Source organism: Zingiber officinale, chromosome 4B (assembly GCF_018446385.1).
Source record: "Zingiber officinale cultivar Zhangliang chromosome 4B, Zo_v1.1, whole genome shotgun sequence".
NCBI lineage: Eukaryota > Viridiplantae > Streptophyta > Magnoliopsida > Zingiberales > Zingiberaceae > Zingiber > Zingiber officinale.
In genome coordinates this window covers 96,480,206-96,506,803 of record NC_055993.1, presented here as the reverse complement: position 1 = coordinate 96,506,803, position 26,598 = coordinate 96,480,206, and the positions used below count along the sequence as shown (strand labels likewise).

Sequence of the window (26,598 nt, the reverse complement as noted above, 5' to 3'; positions counted from 1 at the left end):
GGCTTTCTAAGTATGCTGTAATAAAAGCAATATATGTAACTCTACACTTTCTATCATGCTGTAGAAACAGAGCATGGAATGCTACTTTAAGGGCTTCTAAACCTGTTATTAAAACATGACAAAGAATACTACTTTAAGGCCTTTAAACATGCTATACAAAATAAGGTAACATGCTACTTTAAACTTCTTAAACATGCTATAAACGAAGCGTAAAAGAAACTAATTTCTTGGCCTTCTAAGTATGCTGTAAAGACAAGTATAGGATGCTACTTAGAAATTCTCATCATGCTATAATGGAAGCAAAGGAATGCGACTCAGGTTTTATAAGCATGCTGTCCAAAATATTTACTTATCAAACTTAAGTATGTACAACATGACCCTAAAGCAAAGAGGTTCATGAACAACATACGCTCAAGAATAAAATGCATACAATTCTAATTAGCACTAAACCATTCTACTTGCTCAATTAGCCTAGATGATACTTGGAGTTCCCTATGCAGGTCACGGCATAAACCCAAACTTCATGTGCAGGTCACGGCAGGTATCAAGGCTTCCTGGGCAGGTCTCGGCAGCACTCGGATGGCACCAAAAATCCACCCACTTCAACCCCGCAAGCTCAAATCATGCTATACTTAGGCTTAAAACCGAAATCTACAAACCCTAATGTTAAAGGATGTTGTTCGGCTATGAACAGGGCATGGAAAGGAAACAAAACCGAGCTTACAATTCTACACGGCAAGCAAAAATCCGAAAGCAACCATACCAAACGAAGCAACTCCTACCACAGGTGAGAGTAGTACTTACCGACGATTCTTGGACTTACAACCGACGGAGGAAGAAAGGGGAAGACTTTTAGGGCTCGGCGGCTTGCAAAATTTTGGCTTCCTCTTGTACCCGCGAGCTCCTCTCCGTCGGGATCACCACCCACGGTGAAGGATGACTGGAATAAGGCTTCGCCGGCGCCGGAGACACAAAACCTAGCTTCCTCTTGGTTTCCGCCGAGAGAGAAGGCGCCGTCGCGAGGGAGAAGGAGAAGAAAGATTTCGGGAGAAAATGTTAGGTTTTTGGAAAATCCAAAACCTAATTCCCTTTTATATATAAGGGTTTTATTCCAAACTATACTATATCCTTAATTCTTTCTATATAGGGTTAACAGAAATCTCCTAGCTTAGTTGGTCAGGCCGGTTTTGGCTTGGGTCAGTCTGACCCGAGGTCCCGGGTTCAAACCTCGCTTCCAACGCTTTTTGCCTAAACTTCTTTGGTTTTGTAAAAATACTAAACGACCTCCAAAAATTACGCAAAAATACTCTAAAAATTTCTAAAAATCTCTAGAATATTTTAAAAGCATTTTCAAATATCTTTATGGACATTTGAAACTCAGAATAGGGAAAATTGGGTCGTTACAGAGTTCTTAGCGATAACCCTCCGACGCTCAAGTCGGTTTTTGATGAGTAGAAAAATGGAGAACTATAGCAAGAGCGTGTAAAAAATGAAGTTGCAAATACCTTCGCATGTAGATGAGAACCCTCTTTTATAGTGTCACTGTAGTGTTCATGCACGCATCTCAAATCATAGGCATGTTTTCCTAGGCATTCTAGGAAAAAATAAGTCAAAAAGTGTCTCTGACACCATTTCTTAAGCAATCATGCAACTCTTTGATGTGATAGTCTGGAAGCTTCTAGAGTACGATTTACCTGCTAGACATGCTTTGTTGTGAGCGACACAAACTCCCAAAAGGATATGACATGATAGTCAGTGGGCTCACATGCGGCCGAATAGCCGCTGCTCGGCCAAGTAGTCCCAGTCCGAACGTGATGAACAGAGCTATAGCCCTGCTTTCCGTTCGATCGTACTGTTGTCGGAGGGTTGTCCTTTGTCTGACTGGACAGGCCTCCCGCTCGGGGGGTAGTGGTCCGGAAGAGTTGTTACTTGGCTATTTAGTCTTAATCGCGAGCTTTCCCAGAGCAGCCATTCGAACATGATTTGGACCGACCGGATGGTCACGCTTGGACCACCAGAAGATAACCACCGCTCAACTTAATTGATTTGCTTCACAAGCCTAGACTCTTGACTATTCTAACTTTAACCTTCACGTCCACCGCTATTTTTCTTCTATTTTAACCCGTGTTCTAAAAAGCGTCATTAAGCGCCGCTTAAGCGTGCTTAAGCACGAAGCGAGGAAGAAAAGCTTCGCTTTAGGTGAAAGCGGGGAAAAAAGTGGTCAAAGTATGTTTGACCAAACTAAGCATGATTAAGCGCGCTTAATAGCGCTTAAGCACAATTTTTTATTTATAATTTTAATTGATTTGTAAATTTTTAAAGAACATAAGGAAAAAAATTTAGAGAAAACGAAGAGACACAACGTCTCTCAACTCTTGAGAGAAAAGCCATAATCTGCCATAAACCCCCTATCTGCCTGCTATCGAGAAAACCTAGAAAAAGTGATCGGAAAGTATTACAACTTGTCACCGACTTCAAATTTTGCAAACAAATCGGCGGTGGGGCAGCGGCGGCGGCGGCAGGGGCGACGGTTTCTGTCCGATCTTGTCTTCTTGTTTCCTATCCATTCTCCGCTTCTCTGCACTGTTAGTCTCCCCGGCGATTTATTGAAATTTCGTTGATTGACCTCTCGCTCGAAAGTAGGTTTCGATTTGATCGTCATTCTCTGATATGTGATTCATGGTCATCTCTGGTTTTACCAATTATTAGGACAAATCCAGATCATGCGATCCTTTTTTGTTGAAGCAACCAACAAAGGGCATGTAGATGTAGATCATGTAGTAGATAGTTGTTCTGTTTATTTTTATCATATTAAATGCATGTCTTTTGTTAAGAATTAAGATTTTATTTCTTGGTACACACCAAGAAAAGGAATAGACTAGATGCTACAACGATGAATAATCTAGTTTATGTCCAATTTAATGCAAGATTGATGAACAAGAAGAAGGACAAGGATAAATTAGAAACTTTACTTGCCCGTGATGGTAGCAAGGCACAATCTTGGATAGTTGAGGGTTGTGATGATGAAGTTGAGGTGGAGATTGACACTTTTAAAGCCAACAAGAGACATTAATGCTAATATTATAGGGGAGCCCGATGAAAATGAGTTTGTATCGGATAATACGGAAGATGAGATGAATGAAGATGAGGAGATCGAATTAGAACCAGACAAGGAATTAGATAATATCTAGTTTTTTTTTGTTCTTTTATTGTGAAAACTGAAAACTAATGGATATTATAAACTTTGTGACTTTTGCCTTTCTAAACATGTGAGAAATTTATACATGAACCTTAAATTTATCATATTTAAGTATTATTTAATCTATTTATTTCGCTTAAGCTTATAAAGCTTGATGCTTGGACTCAGCGCTTCGTCGCGTCGCGCTTCACACTTTTTAAAACATTGATTTTAACCCACTAGTGGGTACTTCTTCATCACCACATCAGTAATCTTTCATAAGCCCTCTTTGCAAAGGAGAGGGGTTCCATAGACAATGGTACGACGGCAGACAGGAGAACAGAAAGAAAAGAGAGCAATTAGTGCAGATTTCAAATACGGAAACTCAAAGTTTGTCCACAACTTAATTCTTTATTGATAGAACCATCTTTCATAAGCATTAATATGTTCATAAGATAATAAGATAATTAAATGGAGGTACAAAACACTATGGCATCACATATCTGACACAGAGATAAAACAGGAACCTAGCTTTTGTCCTCTCCTACACCGCCAAGCATTTGTGCAAGGACAGTGCTAAACAGCCAGAATCTGATAAGCTAGAATGGACCTTTTAGTAATTTTAAGGGTTATTATTAAGGGTATGTAAGTAATATCATATTTTATAGGTCAATTATACCCTTTCTACTTATTTTAATATTTAATTTTTAAAAATTATCACTTTATATTGATATTGATGATTAATTACATTTCCAATGACATGTATTTACAAGAGACATGCAAATTATCTCTCTATATTAATAACTAATTATATTTCCAAGATAACATGCATTTCTAAGAGATATTCATTCATTAAAGGAATCCTTTATAAATATGAATTTTCAAAAATCTTAAAAATTTTCAAGAATATGAAATGTTCTTTTTTTATTGCACATACTCTATTCTTAATAAACTGAAGTTGAAGAGTCTTGTATGTTTTGCAATGGTAAATCAAAATACATGGGAGACCATGCTATCATTAAGAAACTCATCTTGGGCCCTAAGTCTAAAAATTTCATTCTCTCAATAATCTAATCCTCAATATCCTATTCTATTGTTTCATTCCCCTTGCCAATAAATATTATTTTTTATTCTTATTTTTGAAATGTTATTATTTTTTATATAAATTTGATACGGATTATGAGATATTTCTCTATGTGATAGGGCCACCTCCATAATTTATGGATCCAATCCAAATTTCCATAATATGTAACATCTCATAATACGGATTATTGAATAAAATCAATCCTTATTTTAGGAGCTAATTAGTAATTTTTATATATAAATATTATTAATAATATTTAAAAATAGTATAATTAAGAACGAATTATTAATTTTTTATAGGGAAATATCATTAACCGTTTTTAATAAATTCTCTAAATGATTTCTAATAAACAAGATTTACTGATTTATTATATATAAATATTAGTAACAATATTTAAAAGTAGTATAATTAAGAACTAATTATTAATTTTTATAGGAAAATCTAGCGGGCCAGTTTCCAATAAATTCTCTCACTGATTTCAAGTTTCTAATAAATTTTTCAACTAATTTTAAGTAATTTCAAGAAAAGAATAAGTAATATTTTAAGTAAGGGCTAATTAGTAATTTATTAAATATAAATATTATTAATAATATTTAATTAATTTTTTAGCTGGCCAAATTCTGGCCATATAGATTTACCGTTTGTGTAAATAGTTGGCGTGCATAGATGACATATCTCCTTTCTCCTTGTCCTCGTTGTCCCAAACAACCACCAGAAAGTTAAGAAATATTATTACTGAAGCAGAAACAGACCAATGAACTCCAAGCCTGATTCGAATATTCTATTAATAACTACACCATAACTTTTTTTTTTTTTTTTTTTTTTTTTTTAGAATTGACATGTTTCAAAACATGTGCTTTGGAAATAAAAGATTCCGAGCTTGAGAGATTTGGGCGACATTAATTATTTGTAAATTTTTTCATTGTGCAATAATTTCTTTACAAATTGACCTCAGAAAATGTATTATTTCTTTACTTTTTTGATATTTTAAATTCTTTCAAAAGATTAATTGATAGTTTCTTTACCTTTTTTTTTTCTTTGTTATTGCGCTTTTAATTCTTTCAAAAATATTCTAAAATTGACTATTTATCTACTTTCATAGAGCATCCTTACGACTGACGCCCACCGACAAGTTGTAACCGTGTGCTATTTCTGTTTCCGAATCCTCCAATAGGATAGCGACACGTAATGCTGTACGTATCCTAGTAACTCTTGTGGGACCCACTAAAGAAACCGAAGCCCATCGGATTCCCCATTAATGAGCGAACGATGGAAATTGAGACAGACACCGTCTTCTCTATGAACCAAAGAAGCGTCGACGCGTGTCAAGACGGTACCATGACCTTGAACCTCATAGGTATACCCTGTCGGGTAGAACAGCTGATCCTACTTCTCCGTCATCGTGTTAGAATGTCCCCGCGGAACCATTTGGTGTTTGTGAACCTCTCTGAGGGTTTATTATATGAGCTCGTTGCCTCGACGCCTCCTCGTATCTACGGCGCTCGGTTGTCAACGAAGGTCTTGTGTGGATTCGCAGAAGAAGGTAAGGGGAGATCTCCTGCTTATCCTTATCTCCTAATAATATATCCCCTTGGAATTTCTCAAAATTAAAAAAACTTTTTATATGATAATTCAACTTTACCTGATCAAGATGCTCAGAATATTTTCATCATCGAAATTTTGGCATCTTACTGATAATTCTGGCTAGGTTAGAAACATGCAGGTCAATGTTTGTATCGAATTTTACGTAATTTTGGTAAGTGTAGTCGCTTTATAATCAAATCGCATTATTATAAGTTCCTTCATCTGCTGACCTTGTCTGAATGAACTTCAATTCTTGTCTGAATGTTGTATTTTGTGAAGTTCCACATCAAGAGTAGAGGAATTTGATTTATAGTTATGTTCTTCATCACCCTCTTTGTGAAATGTTTGGCCCTTTCTTATGTCAAGATTATTGTGCATTTTATTGTATAGTTTGACTTTGTCAAGGAAAATATTAAATAATGATAACATTGTTTCCAAAAGCAACTCCCATTTTTCAATTAAAAGTCTCAACTTGTTTATAAATAACTAATTCTTTTTGTAGAATGTATATCCTGATTATGTTGTATAATATTTATCACTTAGTTAAGGCTTTTTGGCCATGTAATCTCTAATCTGTAAGATTTATCAAACTTCTCATTAGAACCTAGATAAAATTTCAGAAGAAATAGTGGATTAATTCTTTTAATTTTGGGGGAAAAAATACTTCTTCAGATAGGAGTTACACTTTTCTTTGTTAGATTCTTTTAAAAGGATGGTTGTGAAGTCGGTTTAATTTGATTACATATGTAGTCTTTGCAAGATGATACTTCTCCGATAAACATATTCATATTAAGCTATGCCAAAGATTATACCCTAGTTTTCAGAATATATTTGCCATGCACTGTATCTTCTCTTGAAATGTTTTGCCTGTAATAATGACACAGATTAGCTGAGAGTTTCTTTCTAAACTGTTGACATGAGATATTATGTGGCTTCTTGTTTGTTCTCTTCCTATATATCTCAATGCAAAACTTGAATATTCTCTTTTAATAAAGATTGATTTTTGAATATTTCAGTTGTAGGAGGTTAATCCATGGTTCATGTGCTGTAATACATCATTGTCATGTTAACAAGTCCTGTTATGGTGTTTTATGAAATTTCAGAGCACTCCTTCGAACTAATTCACAATTGTCATATTAGGGGATTAATCCATGGGTCAGGCACTTTGTTGCGTGATAGTAGACCAGTCTACTGTTGCAGTCAAGGAGTCCTTTGGAAAGTTCGAGGATGTCCTTGATCCAGGATGTCATTGCTTGCCTTGGTTTCTTGGAAAGAAAATAGCTGGCCGGCTGTCACTGAGGTTGCAACAGTTGGATGTTAAATGTGAAACTAAAACAAAGGTTTTCTCTCTAGCTTGTTAATATTTCTTGTTTATTCTTCCATGTATGTCATGCCATACAATCATTTAGTATTTCATTGGTAAGTCTTGTGATGAATTGGTCATGTAAAAATCAGCCTTCATTTCTTGTGTTGATCCACTAAACTGGTTCTATTTGCTACTTTTACCGAGATTCCAATTTCTCACTTTTTATAAAAATGCTTACACCTTATGTTACCTTATTCACGTGAAGAACTGACCAACTCATTTTCTGTTATTTTTGTTACTATTCTTCACGCTTGTTCAAGAATAGCGAGGAACAAAACAATCAGAGTCATAGGTTTCATGATGGATTATTTTGAACTTTTGCTGTGATGGGAGGTTATTTTTGCAGCTGGCATTATGAATATATTCTCCTTATTGCAGTCTTATTCCATCCATTTATTCATTTCATTTTTAATTTCTTTCCTTTCTTAAATTGGACCATTATGTTCGTTGACTAATAAAAATCATGTATGAGACTTATAAGCAGTGAAACTATATGCCAAATTATTTTGCTGCATCCATGAAGGTGAACATCATTTCTTTATAATTTCAGGACAATGTTTTTGTAAATGTCGTTGCATCAGTACAGTACCGTGCACTGGCTGAGAAAGCAAGTGATGCATTTTACAAGCTGAGCAATACAAGATCTCAAATACAGGCTTATGTTTTTGATGGTATGAAGAAAACTACATTATGCTTGCCATTGCGCACAAGAAATTGAATAATGCATTGTCTTTTATTCTTTTGAAGCATCCTATCTGCTTAATCACTTGAAGAATTTACCAGTCAGAATCTCATATATGAGTTGTGCAACTAGAATTCTGGCAATGACGACTATGTGCAACATTATTTGTACCATGTGTAGTATAATATAAATCATGGAAATGCATGCTTAAATGTTTATTATGCCTATTTGATATTCATCATAAATATAAATGAGTCCAATGACATAGAAGCATCCATATAACCGACCTCATATAGTGGGATAAAGTTTGATTGTTGTTGATGTTGTTGTTGTATTCCTATTTGATATTCATAACTACTACTTATTCATTTTATATAGAGAGAAAAGATTGCTTTTTCTTCCACTTCTAAGTTCATGATGTTGGGTATGTCTCCCTTTCTTAATTTTTTTTTTTTTTTTGCAATTTTCCCTTCATACTTCTCATAAAACAAGCTTCTTCGCCACATTCTCAAAATTCCTTCAGTTGGCTTCCAAGTTTCACTAAGTTAATTAACTAATGGTAATGCAATGGCCACGTTACATACAATTTAGTTTGATCTTTAAACTAGTAAATTTTTGTTACCTGTCTCAGTTTCGGGTATAATATTGCTGTTTCTCATTGTAGCATAATACCATGTTTGTTATGCTAAAAATTACTTCTCATTATATGGATCATTTTTTTTTCTGGTGCTCATAGTGATCAGAGCTAGTGTCCCGAAACTTAACCTGGATGATGCTTTCGAGCAGAAGAATGATATCGCAAAATCAGTGGAAAACGAACTCGGAAAGGCTATGTCAGCTTATGGATTTGAAATTGTGCAGACTCTCATTGTTGATATCGAGCCGGATGTACATGTCAAACGAGCAATGAATGAAATCAATGCTGGTATTTGCTCTTGATTTTTGTGAAATACGAAACTAAAGGGTCCATCTTTTTTCATATATTAGGAGTCAAGTTCTTTCATCCTGCAGCTGCAAGGTTAAGGATGGCAGCAAATGAGAAGGCTGAAGCTGAGAAGATCATCCAAATCAAGCGGGCAGAAGGTGAGGCCGAAGCCAAGTACTTGGCGGGTTTAGGCATTGCTCGACAACGCCAAGCAATCGTGGACGGACTTAGAGATAGTGTGCTGGGCTTCTCAGTTAATGTGCCAGGTACCACAGCTAAAGATGTGATGGATATGGTCCTAGTCACTCAGTACTTCGACACAATGAAGGAGATCGGTGCTCACTCAAAATCTTCAGCTGTTTTTGTACCCCATGGACCTGGTGCTGTTCGTGATGTTGCAGACCAAATTCGCGATGGATTGCTTCAAGCAGCTAGTCACAATTAAATGCTGCTGCTCGTGTGTGGTTATATGACGAGAATGCTTGCAGTTATCAAGGACAATTGTGATTCAGATAGAATACTAGAAATGTCGTGTATTTAGCTATCGTTCCTCTTTGTTTATGCATATGATCTTAATGCTAAATTATGATCAGTTTGTGCATCTTGAGCCTTTTTTTTGCTGTGCCTAAAAATGGATAGTGTTTGCGTAGAAGTGATGCAAGAGTTGCATTCATTCCATTTGTTCTTTTGATTACTGTCAAAATGAACCAATTAAATAGCCAAAAGGGGATTGCAAGGGCTGTAATGAGTTGACCTTTTTGGTTTTCAAACTTTTTTATTCATCTTATGAAGGTTGTTCAAGTTTTATTTATTATAATTTCGTCAGGTTTAAGATGAGTGCAAACTTTTAACGAACTCAAATTGCCACACAATTGTCATATCATTGACACAATAAATAAGTAAACTTGTATTATTCATGAAACAATAATATAATCAAATTTTATGGACAACTTTATTCATGAACTATTTAGAAGTCCTACTGAATTCAATATTGTCAAGCCAAATTTAATATTGATTAAACTTATTTATTTTTAATATTTAACATAGATAAACAAATTGCAGTTATCCTTGCGAACCCCAAATTAAGATTTACATCATAATAATAGATGCATACATCAGTAAATATATTCTCCATATAGACACTAACAATATAATTTGTACGCATATGGATCACAGCAACACCCAAGAGCCTTCTTATTTGAAGCAAGTACCAGCTTTGCAAAGTCTTAATTAGGCGAAATCAAAGCAAGGTCATCTAAGATAGAACCATTTCTCTCAGTCGAGAACGTTGGCTTGGAGAAGACCATCCCTGATTTGACTGGCAATGTCTCTCACAGCTCCAGGACCATGTGGGATGAACACAGAAGAGGACTTTGAAGATGCTCCAATCTCCTTCATGGTATCAAAGTACTGTGTCACTAGAACCATATCCATGACATCTTTAGCTGTTGTTCCTGGCACATTCACCGAGAAGGCAATCACACTGTCTCTCAGACCGTCGACAATGGCCTGTCGTTGCCGTGCTATACCTAACCCTGCTAAGTACTTAGATTCAGCATCACCTTCTGCCCGTTTGATCTGCAGTATCTTTTCAGCTTCAGCTTTCTCATTCGCAGCCATCCTCAGCCTAGCAGCTGGTGCAAACAAAGAAAAATAATGTATGAGTGATCTAAGAACACATAGTATTATAGATGCACGTATGTTCACTCGGAGTAACTTTTATGTCAACGAAATATGCTTTACCTGCATTGATCTCATTCATTGCTCTCTTAACATGCTCGTCGGGTTCAATATCCACTATCAGTGTTTGAACAATCTCATAGCCGTACATTGACATCGCCTATAAGCAGAGAAATCAGATTACCAACCACTTTGTTAATAATTAACAACATAGAAAAACATCTGTTCAACTAAAATCTCATTGCCCTCTTAAGACACTTGCAACCTTATCAGATAACACATTATGGTTCCTGTTAATGTAACACTACAATGCCTTGGTCAATATAGTTAACATGCCAAGGAACCACCATGTAACAACCTTTAAACATTCCACAGCAACCTTTCAAACAAAAAAGAATCACCAATACAACTGACATTTGAAGTAAAGCAAAAACTTACTGATAGCCAATAAACTTCATGATAGCCTATTGGCTATCAGGAAAATACTGAACCAGCCTTCTAAACGTACCCTTAATGACATCAAAAAGGCTGAAACTACAACCTGCTCTTAGAGTAGCCAATCCATTCCCTTCAAGATCCCAACCATCCCCACCCACCCTTCCATATTGAAATATAGGAGTTAATGAAGTAACATATAAATGACCTTTTCAAGTTCATCTTCTACAGCTTTGGCAATTTCATTCTTCTGTTCAAATGCATCATCCAAGTTCAGCTTAGGAACGCTGGCCCTGATGACTAACAATCAGCAGACAATTGTAACATCAGATTCAAGATTTCAATTTCCAACTTTGCAAATACAATAGTAACTCTCTTATTGGCTTATAAAACAAGTTGAATGAGAGTCTGATTGTCCATATTTCATTTTCTAAACTAAGAATAATAATGGCATCTATTCTATATAGTGGCTGATGAGGCATGACTTATGAGAACAACAAAAAGTATTTCATTTCCAGATATTAGACGTGAGAATATCTATAAAATCTGTAAGGTCAGTAAAACCCATGCTGAGGTCAATTACATGATTCTATTCCAGCTTTATGGTTAAGATTCATGTTGTTAGAGCATCCGCAACGCTAATTCGTTATAACATCCACCACCTCATCAAAAAGCATGGAACCCACTGCCACATACTCATTATAACAACAGAACTCTTTTACTCACATCCCTTTTAACATTAACACTCATTATTTATGGCCCCACCGTCCACTCACACATCTCTTTTACTATTTTTTTAAATAATATTAAAAAATTTATAATTTAAAAAAAATTAAAAAAATTGAGAGAGAGTGTGTTCAAAGGTGTTCAAACCTTTGAACACTCTCTCTCCTCTCTCTTGTGAGTGGGCATTATAATGCCCATTCACAATGGAGAGGGGGTGTTAAATGGGCATTATAATGCCCATTTAACACCCCATTGAGGATGCTCTTATGCTCGTAAAGGTTTACACTTTTATATCTTCTGTCAAGGTCGTATACTGACATTGACAGGTACCTTAGATTCACAAAAATAGTGCTAAATCAAATATTCTCTGAATGTGATCAACAAAATATCATCTTGGTGAAAGAAAGACCAGCTCAAGTTCAAATAGCATCACATGGTTATACCTTACCTAATTAATAGATTAGGGACATAAAACATTTCTAGCTTAAAAAGAGGGTGCTATGATATTGCGTAAATCATCAAACTGTGCAGAGTTACCATCAAAGACGTAGGATTGAATTTGCCCTCTGGTGTTGCTGAGTCTGTAAAAAGCATCTGATGCCTTCTCTGCCAAAGCACGGTATTGAACTGATGCAACAACTGTGACGAACACATTATCCTGAAGCATCAAATGGAAGTACAATGGATGTATAAGCTAGCTTCAGCAAGAAAAATTGTATGCAATATTAAATAAAGAGATTAGTAGGGCGCAAATAACCAAAAATTTAATATGCCAATGTAAACCAAAAACTATATTGATTCTGTATGCAAGTTTAAGTGAACAATCCAAACCTTTGTCTTGGTTTCACAGCGCACATCAAGTTGCTGCACGCGCAATGAAAGATAACCAGCAATTTGCTGCCCTATACACCAAGGCAAGAAGTGACACCCAGGATCAAGAATCTCATCAAATTTTCCAAAAGTTTCTTTGACGGCAACAGTTGACTGATCCACTTGAACGCAACCAAATGCTTGCCCCATTTCAATTTCTAAAAGTCATAACAAACAACTAATCAGTATGATCCAAGTACAAAACTAATTTGCCATTCTAATGCTGCTTAAGAGTGTGTAGACAAAAAATGCGCCAAGATGTTAAAAACCTATAATTAGTAATTCAGGTAATTTTGATCTGTTTTCTTAGGACTCCCTTGACCAGTTACATGCTTAATTCTTCCTTACACTAATTTAATTATTTGGGGGCCACGGCTCATTCTTTGTGCCTCCAACACCATGTGTTGGCATGCCCAGCAACACATAGTTCCAGCCAGGGACAAAATCCCAGGTAGGAAAAATAATTTAAACCTTGGCTATTTTCATATTTATTGAAGAAGTTAATGGACTTTAAAACCAAAACTCTGAACATTATAATTTTGTTACATGGAACTTTTCAATGGGTACTCCACTGAATCAACGAATAAAGAAAAAGTGCAATAGCAGAGGGACAGAGCCAGTAGAAACTAATATTCAATTGAAATCCACAGCAAAAAGAAGAAGAGATGGTCAAGGAAGGAGGCAATTGTCCTATATCAGAGGTGTGAGAAGATAATCTTGAAAAACAAAAGAATAATTCATGATCACCTATATCACTAAAAAGAGTGCCACCAAAGAACAGAACAATATATAAAGGAAATAAAAAAAATCAAGACTAAGTTTGGACTCCCAGAAGACAATTAAACGTTTCCTCCGATAAAAAAAGAAAGAAAAATGAGGAATATTACGACACAAATTATTTCCTGCGCTTATGAAGTCAATACACAGGTCAGCGATCTCATCCCAATCGGAGGGACAGATACAAGTCTAAGTCAATCAACACAACGGAGGTTAAAAACACTGCAACGACAAGCAAAGCCGCAGTAGCCACTAGGGATACATCAATGAAGGGAATTTTTCATTTAATTAGCAATAATTGGCTGCTCGCACTGAACAACTTTGCAGAACAATTAATTCATGCCCGTAAGTTTGGAGAGGTAAATCGCTCGGATTGATTTCCAACAGAATCTTCAGTACTCGTTCAAATTTCATTCCTGTTAATTGACGAGGAAGAGAAAGAGGAAGAAAAAGAGGAGACTGAAAAAGAAAACGCACACCTTTGGGTTTAATCAATTGAATTCTTTCAGCGGAGACAAACCCTAGAATCCGAACAACCTCGGAGTAGAAAATCTTAATCTTATAGAATAAACAGAGGATGATAAGAAAAACAATGATCGCGTATCCAGTAATATGAAATTATTAATAATAAAGGGTAGAAAGATAGAGATCGGATGGGGAGGAGAGCGAATTACCTTGTTTGTTGACGGAAAACGCGGAAGAGGAGCGATGACCGATGGATCACACCATTGACAGGGCGTCAATATAACATACAATAAGGAAATATAATTTTTCCTTATAGGGATCGCTCCGCCATGGATTGGGGCCGCCACGATCCGGACTTATCCTGGTTTGAATGTGAAAGATTTACGATAATTTTTTTTAAAGATTTTTTTTTTAAAAAAAATAAATTGAATTACTATTATTATTTTATTTGAAAAGCAAATGACATATTCTAATGAGGTGCGAACCAATTAAGCCTACGCCAGAGCTCATGTTAGATATCAGTCCTAGCTTATCATTGACAAGGATGATTATTGTTATTATTATTATTTAGTTTGTGATAAATCGAAAATTTAAGACTTCCCAACTCTTTTGAAAAGTATATCATCTGAACACCTTGTAGAAGAGCAAGAGCGATAAAAAACAGAATCATAAACTCTTAGGGGAACTGTTAGGCGTTCAAATTATCACGTATAAATCTCGGCGATGTAATTTAATAATCATATAGTTTAGATTATGAAAAATAAAATATAATTTAATATTATTTAGTACAGGAATATTTATTTTGGAAAAAAAATATTTCAAACGAAAGTTTTGATTTTTTTTTTTTTTTATTTGTAATCACATTAAATCGCACTCCAGATTATATCCCTTATTTACTTACATGACATCCATACTCCATAGTTCATGGAAATCACTAACCAAACAGTATTATATCCCTCATTTACTTACATTACATACATACTCCATATTTCATTATTTGAAAATCACTAACCAAACAGAATTAAATAACATATTAATAAATAACTAAGAATTAAATAACATATTAATAAATAACTAAGATTATTAATAATAATATGTAAATATTTCGTAGCAATTTTGATATGATCAATCGAGTCAAGTTAATTTATGTTGTCTTTTGAGGCCTTGTATCTAAGTTCACAGAAGTTAGGAGCACAGGAAGTCGAGCGAAAAACGTAGCTAGTGAGAATGGCACAGGAGAGAATTGACGGGCTCGGTGAGTCCAAGGGACGAGGCGCTGCGGAAAAGTACGCTGACGGACGAGAAGGAAACTCGCAACGTTTCCAAGGGACAAGAAGCCAGAGCGGAAAGTTGCTCGAGAAGGTCGAAAATAGATTCAGGTGAACCCTATTCTGGAGGGTCGAAATCACCCAAGCGAACAGAGCTGGAACAGGGAGAAATCGGATAGTCAACACTGTTCGGGGTGCTTGGATCAAGTCCAGGTGCCCGGACGGTTCGAGCGCCCGGATCCCCTGGGTGCCCCCGGGGGCGCCTTGTCCGAGGGTCGAGCACTCAGACTTGGTCCAGGCATCCAGACCAGTAAACTTAACTTCAACGAGTCGTTGTCGTTGTGGATAAAGTTCTATCCACACCTAGGCGCCCGGACCGTGCCACTTCGGCAATGGTCAGTTTCGACCAGTGGGCTATAAATAGAGTCTGGTATTCTCCTTTCAAAACAACACACTCTGCTACTTCAATTCTCTTTCAGTTTTTCATTTCTGAGCATTATTTTCATGTACAAGGCTTCTTCACTTTCGACGTTCTATTCGAGAAGGAGATCTTGATAATGAGCTTACATTCCTTGGAGTAGCAATCATCTGATTACCAACAAATAAAAATTCCTTTTTCTTATACTTGTTTTATTGCTTTATATTTTATTTAAGTGTGTAATTGATAAAGCCCGATTGAGTTGAGAAAGGTCTTGTTTGTTTTATTTTGTGCAGGATAATTTCTCCCCCTCTTGTCGGCCGTAAGGGACCAACAAGTGGTATCAGAGTCCAACCGCTTAAGAATGACTAACCGTCGACCGAAGCACATAATACGATGGTCAGACCAAGCATCTACCCGCCTAAGTTCGAGTATCAACCAACATTACCACCATAAGAATTCAATCGGATCGACACCTACGAGTCAGCCAAAGATCTCTAGAAAAAATTTCTGGAACTACACGAAGAAATCTTGGAGGCAAAACTCATGAAACGAAACCTGCTCCGGAACTAGATCAGGCCCCTCCGATTAGAAGAAGGAGAAACCATGCACACCTCCACTCGAGAATCAAAAAACTCATCACCGGACTCACCAATATCGGAGAAAAGGTAACTAACCGAGATTCGCTAAGGTACGCGCTTAAGGCTTTTCTTAGGACTGCTGAATGGTCAACCCTAGTAAATGCATACTTCATCTCTAAGGACTTAGAGATAAGTAATTTACAAGAACTTTTTTCAACTTTTAAAATTCATAACTCTAGATGTGCAGATCTAAAGGAGTTAAAGCACAACATTGCCTTAAAGGCAAAAATAGATAAACCAGATTTTGAAATATCCCTCAACAATGATGAAACGATGTTTATGGTAAGAAAAATTAAAAAAAAAAATTAGTACTAATAAATTCAATCAAGTGCAGACCAAAAGAAGAAAGAGAAAAAGTAAGATGTTATCATTGCAATAAAGAAGGCGTCAAAGATAACTACCCAAAACTGAATAACAAGAAAAAGGACAAAAGTGCGTCCCAAAAGAAGCACAAGAATCTAAAGGCGACATGGAGCGAAACATCTTCATCAGATTCGGACGTCGTAGCCTATATCGGACTTGCATTGATGGCAAGTTACCAAGAAGACGACGGGGCAAATTCATCAAAAATGAGCATCGATGAAGGGAGAGCAACGTCAGAAGAAAGCAACTCCACAGAGGGAGTATCAGGTAATGAGATCGACAAGGTAAGTCAAGTACGATTTCTACCTACTGATAAATTATTTAAGTTTATAAAAATATTGTCAAAAAATTCTTGTAAATTAGAAATTAAAAATGAAAATTTTAAAAAGAAAAATAAGGAATTAAAACTAACATTAGCACCATCTTCTTGATTAAAAGATTTCAATAAGATAAAAATTGTAAGTAGAAATAAAAAATTTAAAAAATTATGTATGCGCACATGTTCAATAAATTAAAAATTATTCAGAACTTAATTGTTGTTTTAAATTTTATAAGAACTAAATTAGAAAATTATCATAAAAATATATCCCTAAAAATTTTTTGATTAATCTGATTGGTAGGAACTTATATTGGGTTCAAAAAGCGTGCTTAAATTAAAATTTTATGCATGTCATATGTTTAAATTGATTTAATTTTTGTTATTTGCTTAGAAGTATCTAAATAAATTTTTTTGTATAATTTCTGTTTGAAATTATTTTTTTAAAAAAAGAGAATTTCATTTCTTAATCGTAGGACAAATTTTAATATTTTTTTTTACCGTTGTATTAATTTTTATGAATTTTTTAATAAAAAACACAATCTTAAATTTAAAATATTTTGCAGTACTATTTTTGTAAAATTTATTTTTATGTGAAAAGTTATAATATTCTCTATTCAAGAAAATGAAATTGTATATGAATTATTTATCTAAATATTACCTTTTAATATTAAAATTTTTTGAATTTTTTTTTCAAAAATTTATTTTTTTCTATAAAATTACTTACTATATATAATACATTCTTAGAAAATTTTTCACAATTTTTTGAGCTTAGAAACTATTTTCAAGCAACTTTTTTTTAAAAAATATGTCTTGGAAGAAAAGAATTTATTATTGCTTAAATTAATTTTAATTTTTCATGAAAATTTTATGTTTGCTTTGGATATGTTTGTTTAACTATTATAATTTTTTAAAAATTTTCCTACGACGAAAAATATTTTTTCAAACTATTTTTTTTCCAAAAATAGTTTATAAATTGTAAAAATCTAGATTTTCAAATTTAAAGTTCCTGATTTTTCTGAATTATAATCACTGTATTTTTATCCCTTACTCTCTGTTTTGAATTTACTTCAAGTTATTTTCATAGCATACTTTTATTTTTAATGGATCAAAGGAGGGAAATTAGAGGTTAAGTCTAAAGGAGGGTACATCTTGATTTTTGCACATTTTTTTTTACAAAATTTATACTTATTATTTTACTATTATTTGTTTTTGTTTTACCCTAACTTAACTTGATTTACTCGCATCAAAAAAGAAGAAATTATAAGTATCACATGATAGTTTTGATGTGATCAACCTAGTTAAGTTAGATTATATTATCTTTTGAGGCCTTGTGTCTAAATGTGCAGGAACTTAAGAGCTAGCAAGAAGGATGACACCGGAGAGAGTCGACGGGCTCGATACGTACGAGAGATAAGGCGCTGCGGAAGAGTACGCTAATGGACGGGAAGGAAGAGTGCAGCGTTTTCGAGGGATGAGAAGTCGGAGCGGAAGGTTGCTCGAGAAGACCGGAAAATAGGTTCGGATAAACCCTATTCTGGATGACTGAAATAACCAAGTGAACGAAGTCGGAACGGGGAAAAATCGGACAGTCAACAAGATGTTGAATGCCCGAGGCACCTGGACCAAGTCGAAGCACCTGGACGTAGTCTGAGTGCCCGGATCCCCTGGGCGCCTGAATCCCCTAGGTTTCCCCTGGGGCGCCTCGTCCTAGGGGGTCGTATTGGTACGGTCTGGGCGCCCAGACCTGGTCCAGGCGTCCGAACCAGTAAACTTATCTTCAACGAGCCATTGTCATCGTGGAAAAAGTTCTATCCACACCCAGGAGCCCAGAGCCCTTCCAAGCGCTCGAACAGTGCCACGTCAGCAATGATCAATTTCAACCCGTGGGCTATAAATAAAATCCTGATCTTCTCCTTTTAAAACAACACATTCTGTACTTCAATTCCCTTTCAGTTTTTCATTTTTGAGTATTATTTTCATGTACAAGGCTTCTCCGTCTTCGACGTTCTATTCGAGAAGGAGATCTTGATAATGAGCTTACATTCCTTAGAATAGCAATCCTCTTATTGCCAACACGCTCGATGCATCCGAGGGATAAGGCGCTGCGGAAGAGTATGTTAACGGACGGGAAGGAAGTATGCAACGTTTCCGAGGGATGAGAAGCTGGAGTGAAAGGTTGCTCGAGAAGGCCGGAAAATATGTTCGGGTGAGCCTTATTCTGGATGGCTGAAATCACCAAGTGAACGGAGTCGGAACGGGGAAAAACCAAATAGTCAACAAGATGTTGAATGTCCGGGGCACTGGACCAAGTCCAAGCACCCGGACCTGGTTTGAGCGCCTGGATCCATGGGCGCCTCGTCCTAGGGGGCCGTATCAGTACGGTCTAGGCACCCAGACTTGATCCAGACGCCCGAACCAGTAAACTTATCTTCAGCGAGCCGTTGTCGTCGTGGGAAAAGTTCTATCCACACCTAGGCGCACAGAGCCCTTCCAAGCGCTCGGACAGTGCCACGTCAGCAACGGTCAATTTCGACCCATGTGCTATAAATAGAGCCTTGATTTTCTTCTTTTAAAACAACATACTCTATACTTCAATTCTCTTTCAATTTTTCATTTCTGAGTATTAGTCTCGTGTACAAGGTTTATCACCTCGTTCTGAGCTATTTTCATCCTTGGTAAACTCATGGGTATCACCTCGTTTTGGGCCTCCAGATGTTGACACAATTTATACCTACATGAGTATTTACTGTAATAAATCTTGAGATAATTCTAAATTGGTAGAAAATACTTTGTGGAGGTCTAATCTCCCCATGAGAAAGATCACTGCACTAGAACAAATACCCTCAGTAATTTATCTTCTTTCAAAATGTGTGAAGCCACCCTAAAGAGGCCGCTAAGATGATAACTTCACCTCTTACTGCAATCCTGGGTAAACTTATCGGTAGGGCAACCTCAAATTCCACCTTAAACCAACTAAGTTCAACTTGTGCTAGCTAATCTTGTCACAAGGACCTCAATCATATCCACCTTAATTGAACTCAATAACAGGCATCTCAACTAAAATGATATTCCCTTAGCTAGGAAAGATACATAAAGCCTCTCACTCAGCTGCAACCGAACACATGCCCCATATTGTCATAGGGCTAATTAATAAATTTTAACATACTATTTTGGTTATGTTATCATCAAACAATAGCACGTTTAATTTATGAATTTTAAACGCAGCACTCGTCACTTTGGCAATTCATCCGGTCATATGTTTAAGATTTTTATCATTCACCATCGACGGGCACAAGTGGCTAAAATTTTTAGGAGAGAAAATAAAATAGCATCTTAGAAATATATCATACTGAAGGTACAGAGAAAAGACTAGCTACTTCCACTAGGTCCAAAATAGAACAAGAATGAGCAGATGTAATTATTCTGAGCATTTGAATTTATTCAAAAAGGGGATTAAAACAACCCTCTCAAACTATCACATCAATTCACATATTCAAAAAATGGGATTAAAACAACCTTCTCAAACTAACAAGATGGTTACAAAGACACAATCACTCTTAGTTCAGACTAATGGGTAAATATGAGAAAGGATCTACATTATCAATGTGTAGGCGAAGCAGCAGTACAATCCAAACAGTTTTCACCCTGAGAATCAAGCACCGTCAAGTGGACACAAGAACAGGAAAAGATGTACACCAAGAGTTAAAAGCCTGATAGATACTCCCATACAAAAAACATGAGCCAACATAAAACAATCTTATTTATTTACTTCCCTCTAATGCAAAATAAAAGAATACTACCACAGCAAGAAATCATGAATCTTAATTAGCAGAGATCGGCTACTACATATATTTTTACCATCAGTAATTGTACACAAGATTATCATCCATCATACTGTCAACTATCAACCACACATGCTTCCTAAGGAAATAGAGGGCAGTGCTAGCAAGTAGCAACCATGTAATTTTATAAATGTAGAGGCATCAGCAACACTCTAAGCTGAAGTGTCATGAAATCTATCATCCATCATCTTCGGTGGATAGCAACAAAGAAGCCTACATGGTAAGACAATAGGTAAAAAAATTATTGTAGTTTGTATCTTAGCAGGAATGACATGAAATAGTTCTTGAGAAGAAAAAGGAATAAAAAGGAAAGGCTGTGCTTCAACTGCCAAAAAGAAACACGTGTGAGTTCAAGCTTGAAATTGATGAAGGGAGAATAAAAGTGGAAAGTTGAACTGAAGAAAAAGAAACTGTAAAGGCAAGTTGGGACAACATTTGACTCAAGGAGTAGAAAGAGCCAAAGAAAAAAAAAAATTCTTGCTTTGCTCTCATTGTAGAATCTTATGACTCAAACGAGCTCATCCAAAGTCATGTCTACCTCATCCAGAGAAGAAAGCTCAAGTCAAGGGGAGTGACATCTTATGACTCGGACAACTTGATAAGGTAAACAAACAATCTATCGGTTGAGAAAAAGCCAAAGCAAAAGAATTTTTTTGCTTTGCTCTCATTGTAGAATCTTATGACTCAAAAAGCTCATCCAAAGAAGCAAGCTCAAGTCAAGGGGGTGGAATCTTATGACTTGGATGATTCGATAAGGTAAACGATCTATCGGTTGAGCAATTATTGGATGCAATTTCTTCATTAAGTAGATTTTGAATTTAAAAAAGTTTGTTGGTAATTTGGAGGATAAACTTGGTATTTTTTTGTGTGAAAAGGATGTTTTGAAAAATGAAAATGAGACTTTAAGAAAAGCCCTTGAGCAATTTATCATTGGCTCCAAATCACTCTATATGATTTTTAAGGGTTTTGAGTGCTTCAAATTTGACCAATAAATTCATTTATTTACCTTAGATTTATAGATTTAATCTTTGATCCACTTCTTTTTTAGTATTTTCCGGGCTTAACGTTTCAAAAATATTTTAAATGCAAATATAAAACTTAAATCATTTGTGTTAGTTAAGAATAGACAGAAGCAACAGAACTATAAAAAATTGAGTACAAGCGATCACGAAATAATTTAATGTGATTTAAAACCCCAACTTCCTTCTCCACATCCTATAACCTTATAAGATGAGTCGTCCCACAAAAACTCACTATATTTTCTTCTTAATAAATCCTTCAGGCGGAGAAACCTTTCATAAAACAATTTGTACTCATAATTAAAAACATTAAAGTTTTTGTAACAAATATGGAAATACTTTAAACTTGAAATGAAAATAAGATAAAAGACATAATAACTATAAATTTAGCAGTGAAATAACAAGAGAATAATCACTTTCTAGCAAGGAGAATTAGTGTTCTAAAAGCTCCCCTTGGCTCCCATTTATAATCCACCAAATGACAATGGATAAGTTTGAACAACTATATGTATTAATGATAGTCGGCTCATTAAATCAACTAGTCAACTAAAGCTTTGATTATAAGATCTTTATGCGTCACTTGTTCTCTTCAATTGAGTCGTCAATAATTAGTTGTCGTCTTCAATCGAGTTATCAATAATTAGCTGACTGGAATCAATTGCAGTCAACTTAAATCCCATTAGTCATTAAACTGAACTCTTTAGACAGTCTTATTTTCAGTGATCCAGTCAACTCAAACCCTAACAATCAGAGAATCTTGAGTCAACTAGTTAGTGGGCTCAACTAACCTTAATTGACTGAAAGTCGACTCAACCCAAAACACCTTTCTGTTTTCAAGGAGAACATTGTGTTGACTGCTTAATTGACTTAACTTACTTCTATGCATCAAGACATAAAATTATTTTAAGCTAAAGTGTTTGCCAGACTCATCGAAACCAATCTCGACCATTTGAGCATGATTGCATGATCTGCTTCAACCCAACGCAAGACACCTGATGAACACTTTCATGAATGGATGGCTGCATTCTATTTGGTTAGGTTCTCTAGTAGCAGAGATATTTTTTCGGATATATCTATATCCTGTGATGTATACCATTTACAATTTGAACTTATCCAAATTAGTTGTGTGGCCTATGCAAGTGAAGGTGCAACAACGATCAACCTTCAAAAAGTCTGCTTGAAAGGTTAATAGCTGGCAATTAATGGATTCAGCATATTCATCTGTGTGTCTGGACTCATGGAGTTGCTACTTCAGTACTTGTCTGCGAGTTTAGTCCTAATGGGTATATCTGTAGTGGAAGCTTGAGGTTCTTCGGGGTTGGTGCGCTAGTATTGGAAGTACATAATCTTGTAAATGCTTCTATGAAATTGAGCAAGCCATGTAATTGCTCTATCTGTTTTTTCTGTATTCAGTTGTATTATGCTCTTGCTTGTAATTTAGCTAAGTCAATTGATGTCCACCCCTATCATCTGATTAAAGTAGGGCTATCAGAGGAAGAAAGCCAATTGTGCGATAAGTCATGGAGAACAATCACAATGATGTGCTACAGCCTAAATAAGAATTTTACCTATCCATTTTCTAAGATGGATATACAATTGTAGAAAAAGGTGAGGCGCCCTTCACAGCTCGTCCCCAGGTTATGTAAAGGGAGGTAAATTACAAGTCAGCTTATATAGCCGACCGTTAAGTTGGCTAGGCGGCGGGAGGAGTTTTGTTTCCAAAATAAATTTTAAACATAGTGGTAGTCTGAGGCTAATCTAATGGCAATTATCTACTTTTGCTAACCAAGCTCCAATTAAGTTTATTTGGTGAACAACTATGGTATGAACTATCAGAAAACATATTACTTAACTATTTAAACATAATTTATAGTACATGAACACGTCTCCACATAAGTAGTGCAATGCATATTCCTTGTTTATTTGCTGTGATTACTTCATATGGGAGAGTGCTTATTCAAAGTGGTAAAGAAATTCCAGAACATTTGAAAAGGATAATTGTAACGAAAATTAACTACCATATAGTAAGGATACCTTATTTTCAAAAAGCAGATAGCTGTTATGAATCCTTATCACCACCCATACTTCTTTAATACATCCTTGGTTCTCTTCCTTAACCGAGTAAAGACGATGACGATGCAAGCAAGAACCCAAGGAGGGAAAGTTCCACTAAGAATTTTAGACGCCATAAACCATTCCGGGATTTCTTTATATAAAATTGCTATCAGAAGGGTTAGCACCGCGACCCCGACCAAAATCTTGGTCATGGGCTTAACAAACGAATCCTGTGAAGAGAATTAAGTAAACAGAACAAACATATGTTAATGCTGAAGAAAACGAAAATAGGCTTGCTTGTATATATTTCTTTGCAAATTATAATTAGTTGAAGGTTGAGATTTAGATGAAAGAAACATATAAAAAATTGCAACCTTTGGTTCTCCATCGACGATGACGACCGATCCATTAGCGTAAGAGAGAATGGAGCGACCGTTCCGGGGGCTGAAGCGGATTGGGACGCCCCTCCCAGAATCTGAGTTGTAGGCGAAGAGGGACTTGAATCCGTACTTATCGAGGATATCTTGAACCTCGAGGCGATCCTGTTCCCAACCACCCAGCTTCGATCTAAAGACATCGATCGGTCCTCGACCCCTCCGAAAGAGGTGGACTTCCACCTCCGGCGGGGAGTTGTTATTGTTGCCAGAGCTTAGGTTAGGGTTCTTGCTAATGGACTCTTCAGAAGCTCCAAACTTGTCTACCTTCTCGCCGTCCATTATACGGGATCAAATCAGTTCTACCTGTCACCGACGAGTGCATGTATGAATCGCAATGATCCGGATCACAACCTCAATTCGAAAATATGAATGGATATCGAATATCAAGGGAGATCGTTCATAAAGAAGACAAACAAAGATCGCAGCGAGTATTGTTACGGAAAAATAAAGGATAAAATATAGCGATCGAATGGGGGAGAAAATGGAATCACCTCTTTCGTCAACGCAATCGCGAACTGAGAGCAGCGAAGGATCAGCCGGCTGTCCAGGGAATATAATTTTCTTTCCAAAAGAATAGAGTTCTCCGTATCAAAAAGACAAAGATACCCTTAGTTTACTAAGAAATAACGAACCCAACCTTTCGGATCTCCCCACCAATTCCTTGATCGGCAACCAAGTTCCCCCGCCTCACTGTGTTAGAAATTCGGATGATTGGATGTTTATCGAAAAATTAATATCATATACTTACAGATAAATCATGTTATACTGATATTCAGGTCCTTGGGACGGTGTGATGATTAAAATATAAAATATTACTATATGAGTTTTTGCAGTCGAAACTCGGCGTGATCGAGCATAACCTCTTCCATGTCTTGATTATTTGCACTAATGACTAGTAGTCATCGTAATTTACCTCCTCCGTATTGACTTAGGGATGAGTGGACGAAAATGTTAGGAGCGAACGAATCACCTTTTATCATATGTTATACTAGTATTCATCTTTTATCATTATCAAGAAAAATAGTAAAAAATAAAATGAATCTATCAAGATTTATAAATTTGCAAATTAGTAAAAAATTCTCCCATCTCTTATATATTTGACCGATTTGGTGTTATTACTTATTTCCTTTTATATAATTTAGGGGCAGACAGTAAAAATATCTACTATGAATGTTTTACTATAATGAATTTGCAAATCAACATTGTGGGTTTTATGTGAGGATATTGGAAAGTTTATCTACAGTAGTTACAGGAATCCAAGTTTTTTTAATTTTTTTATTTTAAAACTGAATTGTGAGGAGGGTTTAGGTGGTATTTATATAAATAAAAAAAATAAGGTGCACTCACATTGGCAACTACCAGCTCCCTCGCGGTCATCCCATACTTTTAAGAGGGAGTTCAGTCGGAACTCAAATTAACAAGTATATGGACAGGATTCACAGAGGTGATAAAATCCCCTGTTAAACTTCAACTTCCCGACCACTATAATTACTCTCATGCACTTGCCAACTTAGCCAATCATGTAACCTGTATTTATATAAGTCAAATTTTGTAAAAGGTGAAAGTCATTATATTATCCTAGAAGACCTTATGATTGCCCTACGCCATTAAGAGAGAGTAAATTAAGAAATTAAAATTAGTTATCACATATGAAAGTAATTCTTCAGTCTTTATTGGTATTCGACCGTTATTTGATTCTGTAAATTTATTGATAATCAACTTGGCTATGCCTTAAGATATATTTATATAAATCTAATTATAGCGTATATATATATATATATATATATATATATATATATATATATATATATATATATATATATATATATATATATATATATCTATATATATATATATATATGGTATAATTTTATGACTGAAAATGACTCCTGTCAATCCGTCTCAGGATCAACACGGAGGAGACATTTATATAAATCCATGTGACAAAAAAGGCAATTCGCTCGCCCTCAATGCTCCTGCCCCTAAGTAAGTACGGAGAAAGTAAATCGCGGGTGCTACTAGCCATTAGTACAGGTGATTAAGACATAGGGGAAGATATGCTCGGATGCACTGAGTTTCAATCCCAATACCTCATGTGACAACACTCCATGTCACATCTACCGCACTACCCCGAGGGGACATATTTATATAAATTCATGTGGCAAATGAATTTATATAAATATATAAATCCATATGGTAAAAAGATAATTCGCTTATCTCAGTGTCCTCATTAATCCGTCTCAAAGTTAATACAGAGAAGATAAATTATAGATCACTATTAATTATTAGTACATAGGGTCAAAATATAAGACAAGGCACGCTCAAATGTGATAATTTTACGGCATCAATTGTTGATGTCGAAGTTTCTTCCCTCGCTATGTCTAATGTGAATCATTGAGTGTCTCTTTTGTTGTTAAATTTCCTGACACAGCATGTTATTTAATATAAGGGGAAGGGTTAGTAG

General features: G+C 35.7%; 3 protein-coding genes across 5 annotated transcripts; 1 reads left to right on the top strand and 2 right to left on the bottom strand.

The window, feature by feature from the left end:
- Window positions 1–5,677: 5,677 nt before the first annotated feature.
- LOC121975621 (hypersensitive-induced response protein-like protein 1) lies at window positions 5,678–9,420 on the top strand. The gene is made up of 5 exons (XM_042527372.1): window positions 5,678–5,805; window positions 6,987–7,186; window positions 7,763–7,883; window positions 8,631–8,819; window positions 8,906–9,420. The coding sequence occupies exons 2-5, from the start codon at window positions 6,998–7,000 to the stop codon at window positions 9,262–9,264; spliced, it is 858 nt and encodes a 285-aa protein (XP_042383306.1). The 5' UTR covers window positions 5,678–5,805; window positions 6,987–6,997; the 3' UTR covers window positions 9,265–9,420.
- A 410-nt stretch (window positions 9,421–9,830) lies between these two features.
- On the bottom strand, window positions 9,831–14,138 carry LOC121975620 (hypersensitive-induced response protein 1). Of its 2 annotated transcripts, none has more exons than XM_042527370.1 (6): window positions 13,982–14,138; window positions 12,492–12,688; window positions 12,198–12,318; window positions 11,143–11,234; window positions 10,563–10,659; window positions 9,831–10,453 (listed from the first exon to the last, which is right to left on the bottom strand). In XM_042527370.1, the coding sequence occupies exons 2-6, from the start codon at window positions 12,678–12,680 to the stop codon at window positions 10,095–10,097; spliced, it is 858 nt and encodes a 285-aa protein (XP_042383304.1). In that variant the 5' UTR covers window positions 12,681–12,688; window positions 13,982–14,138; the 3' UTR covers window positions 9,831–10,094. The 2 variants fall into 2 exon arrangements, with proteins under 2 accessions (XP_042383304.1, XP_042383305.1); XM_042527371.1 differs by lacking the exon at window positions 13,982–14,138 and adding an exon at window positions 13,787–13,865.
- A 6,058-nt stretch (window positions 14,139–20,196) lies between these two features.
- Window positions 20,197–24,724, bottom strand: LOC121975619. 2 transcript variants are annotated; one of them, XM_042527368.1, is made up of 4 exons: window positions 24,626–24,724; window positions 24,072–24,437; window positions 23,677–23,927; window positions 20,197–20,836 (listed from the first exon to the last, which is right to left on the bottom strand). In XM_042527368.1, exons 2-3 carry the CDS (start codon window positions 24,411–24,413, stop codon window positions 23,715–23,717), a joined length of 555 nt encoding a protein of 184 aa, XP_042383302.1. In that variant the 5' UTR covers window positions 24,414–24,437; window positions 24,626–24,724; the 3' UTR covers window positions 20,197–20,836; window positions 23,677–23,714. The 2 variants fall into 2 exon arrangements, with proteins under 2 accessions (XP_042383302.1, XP_042383303.1); XM_042527369.1 differs by having other exon boundaries at window positions 20,197–20,426.
- Between the last annotated feature and the right edge of the window lie 1,874 nt (window positions 24,725–26,598).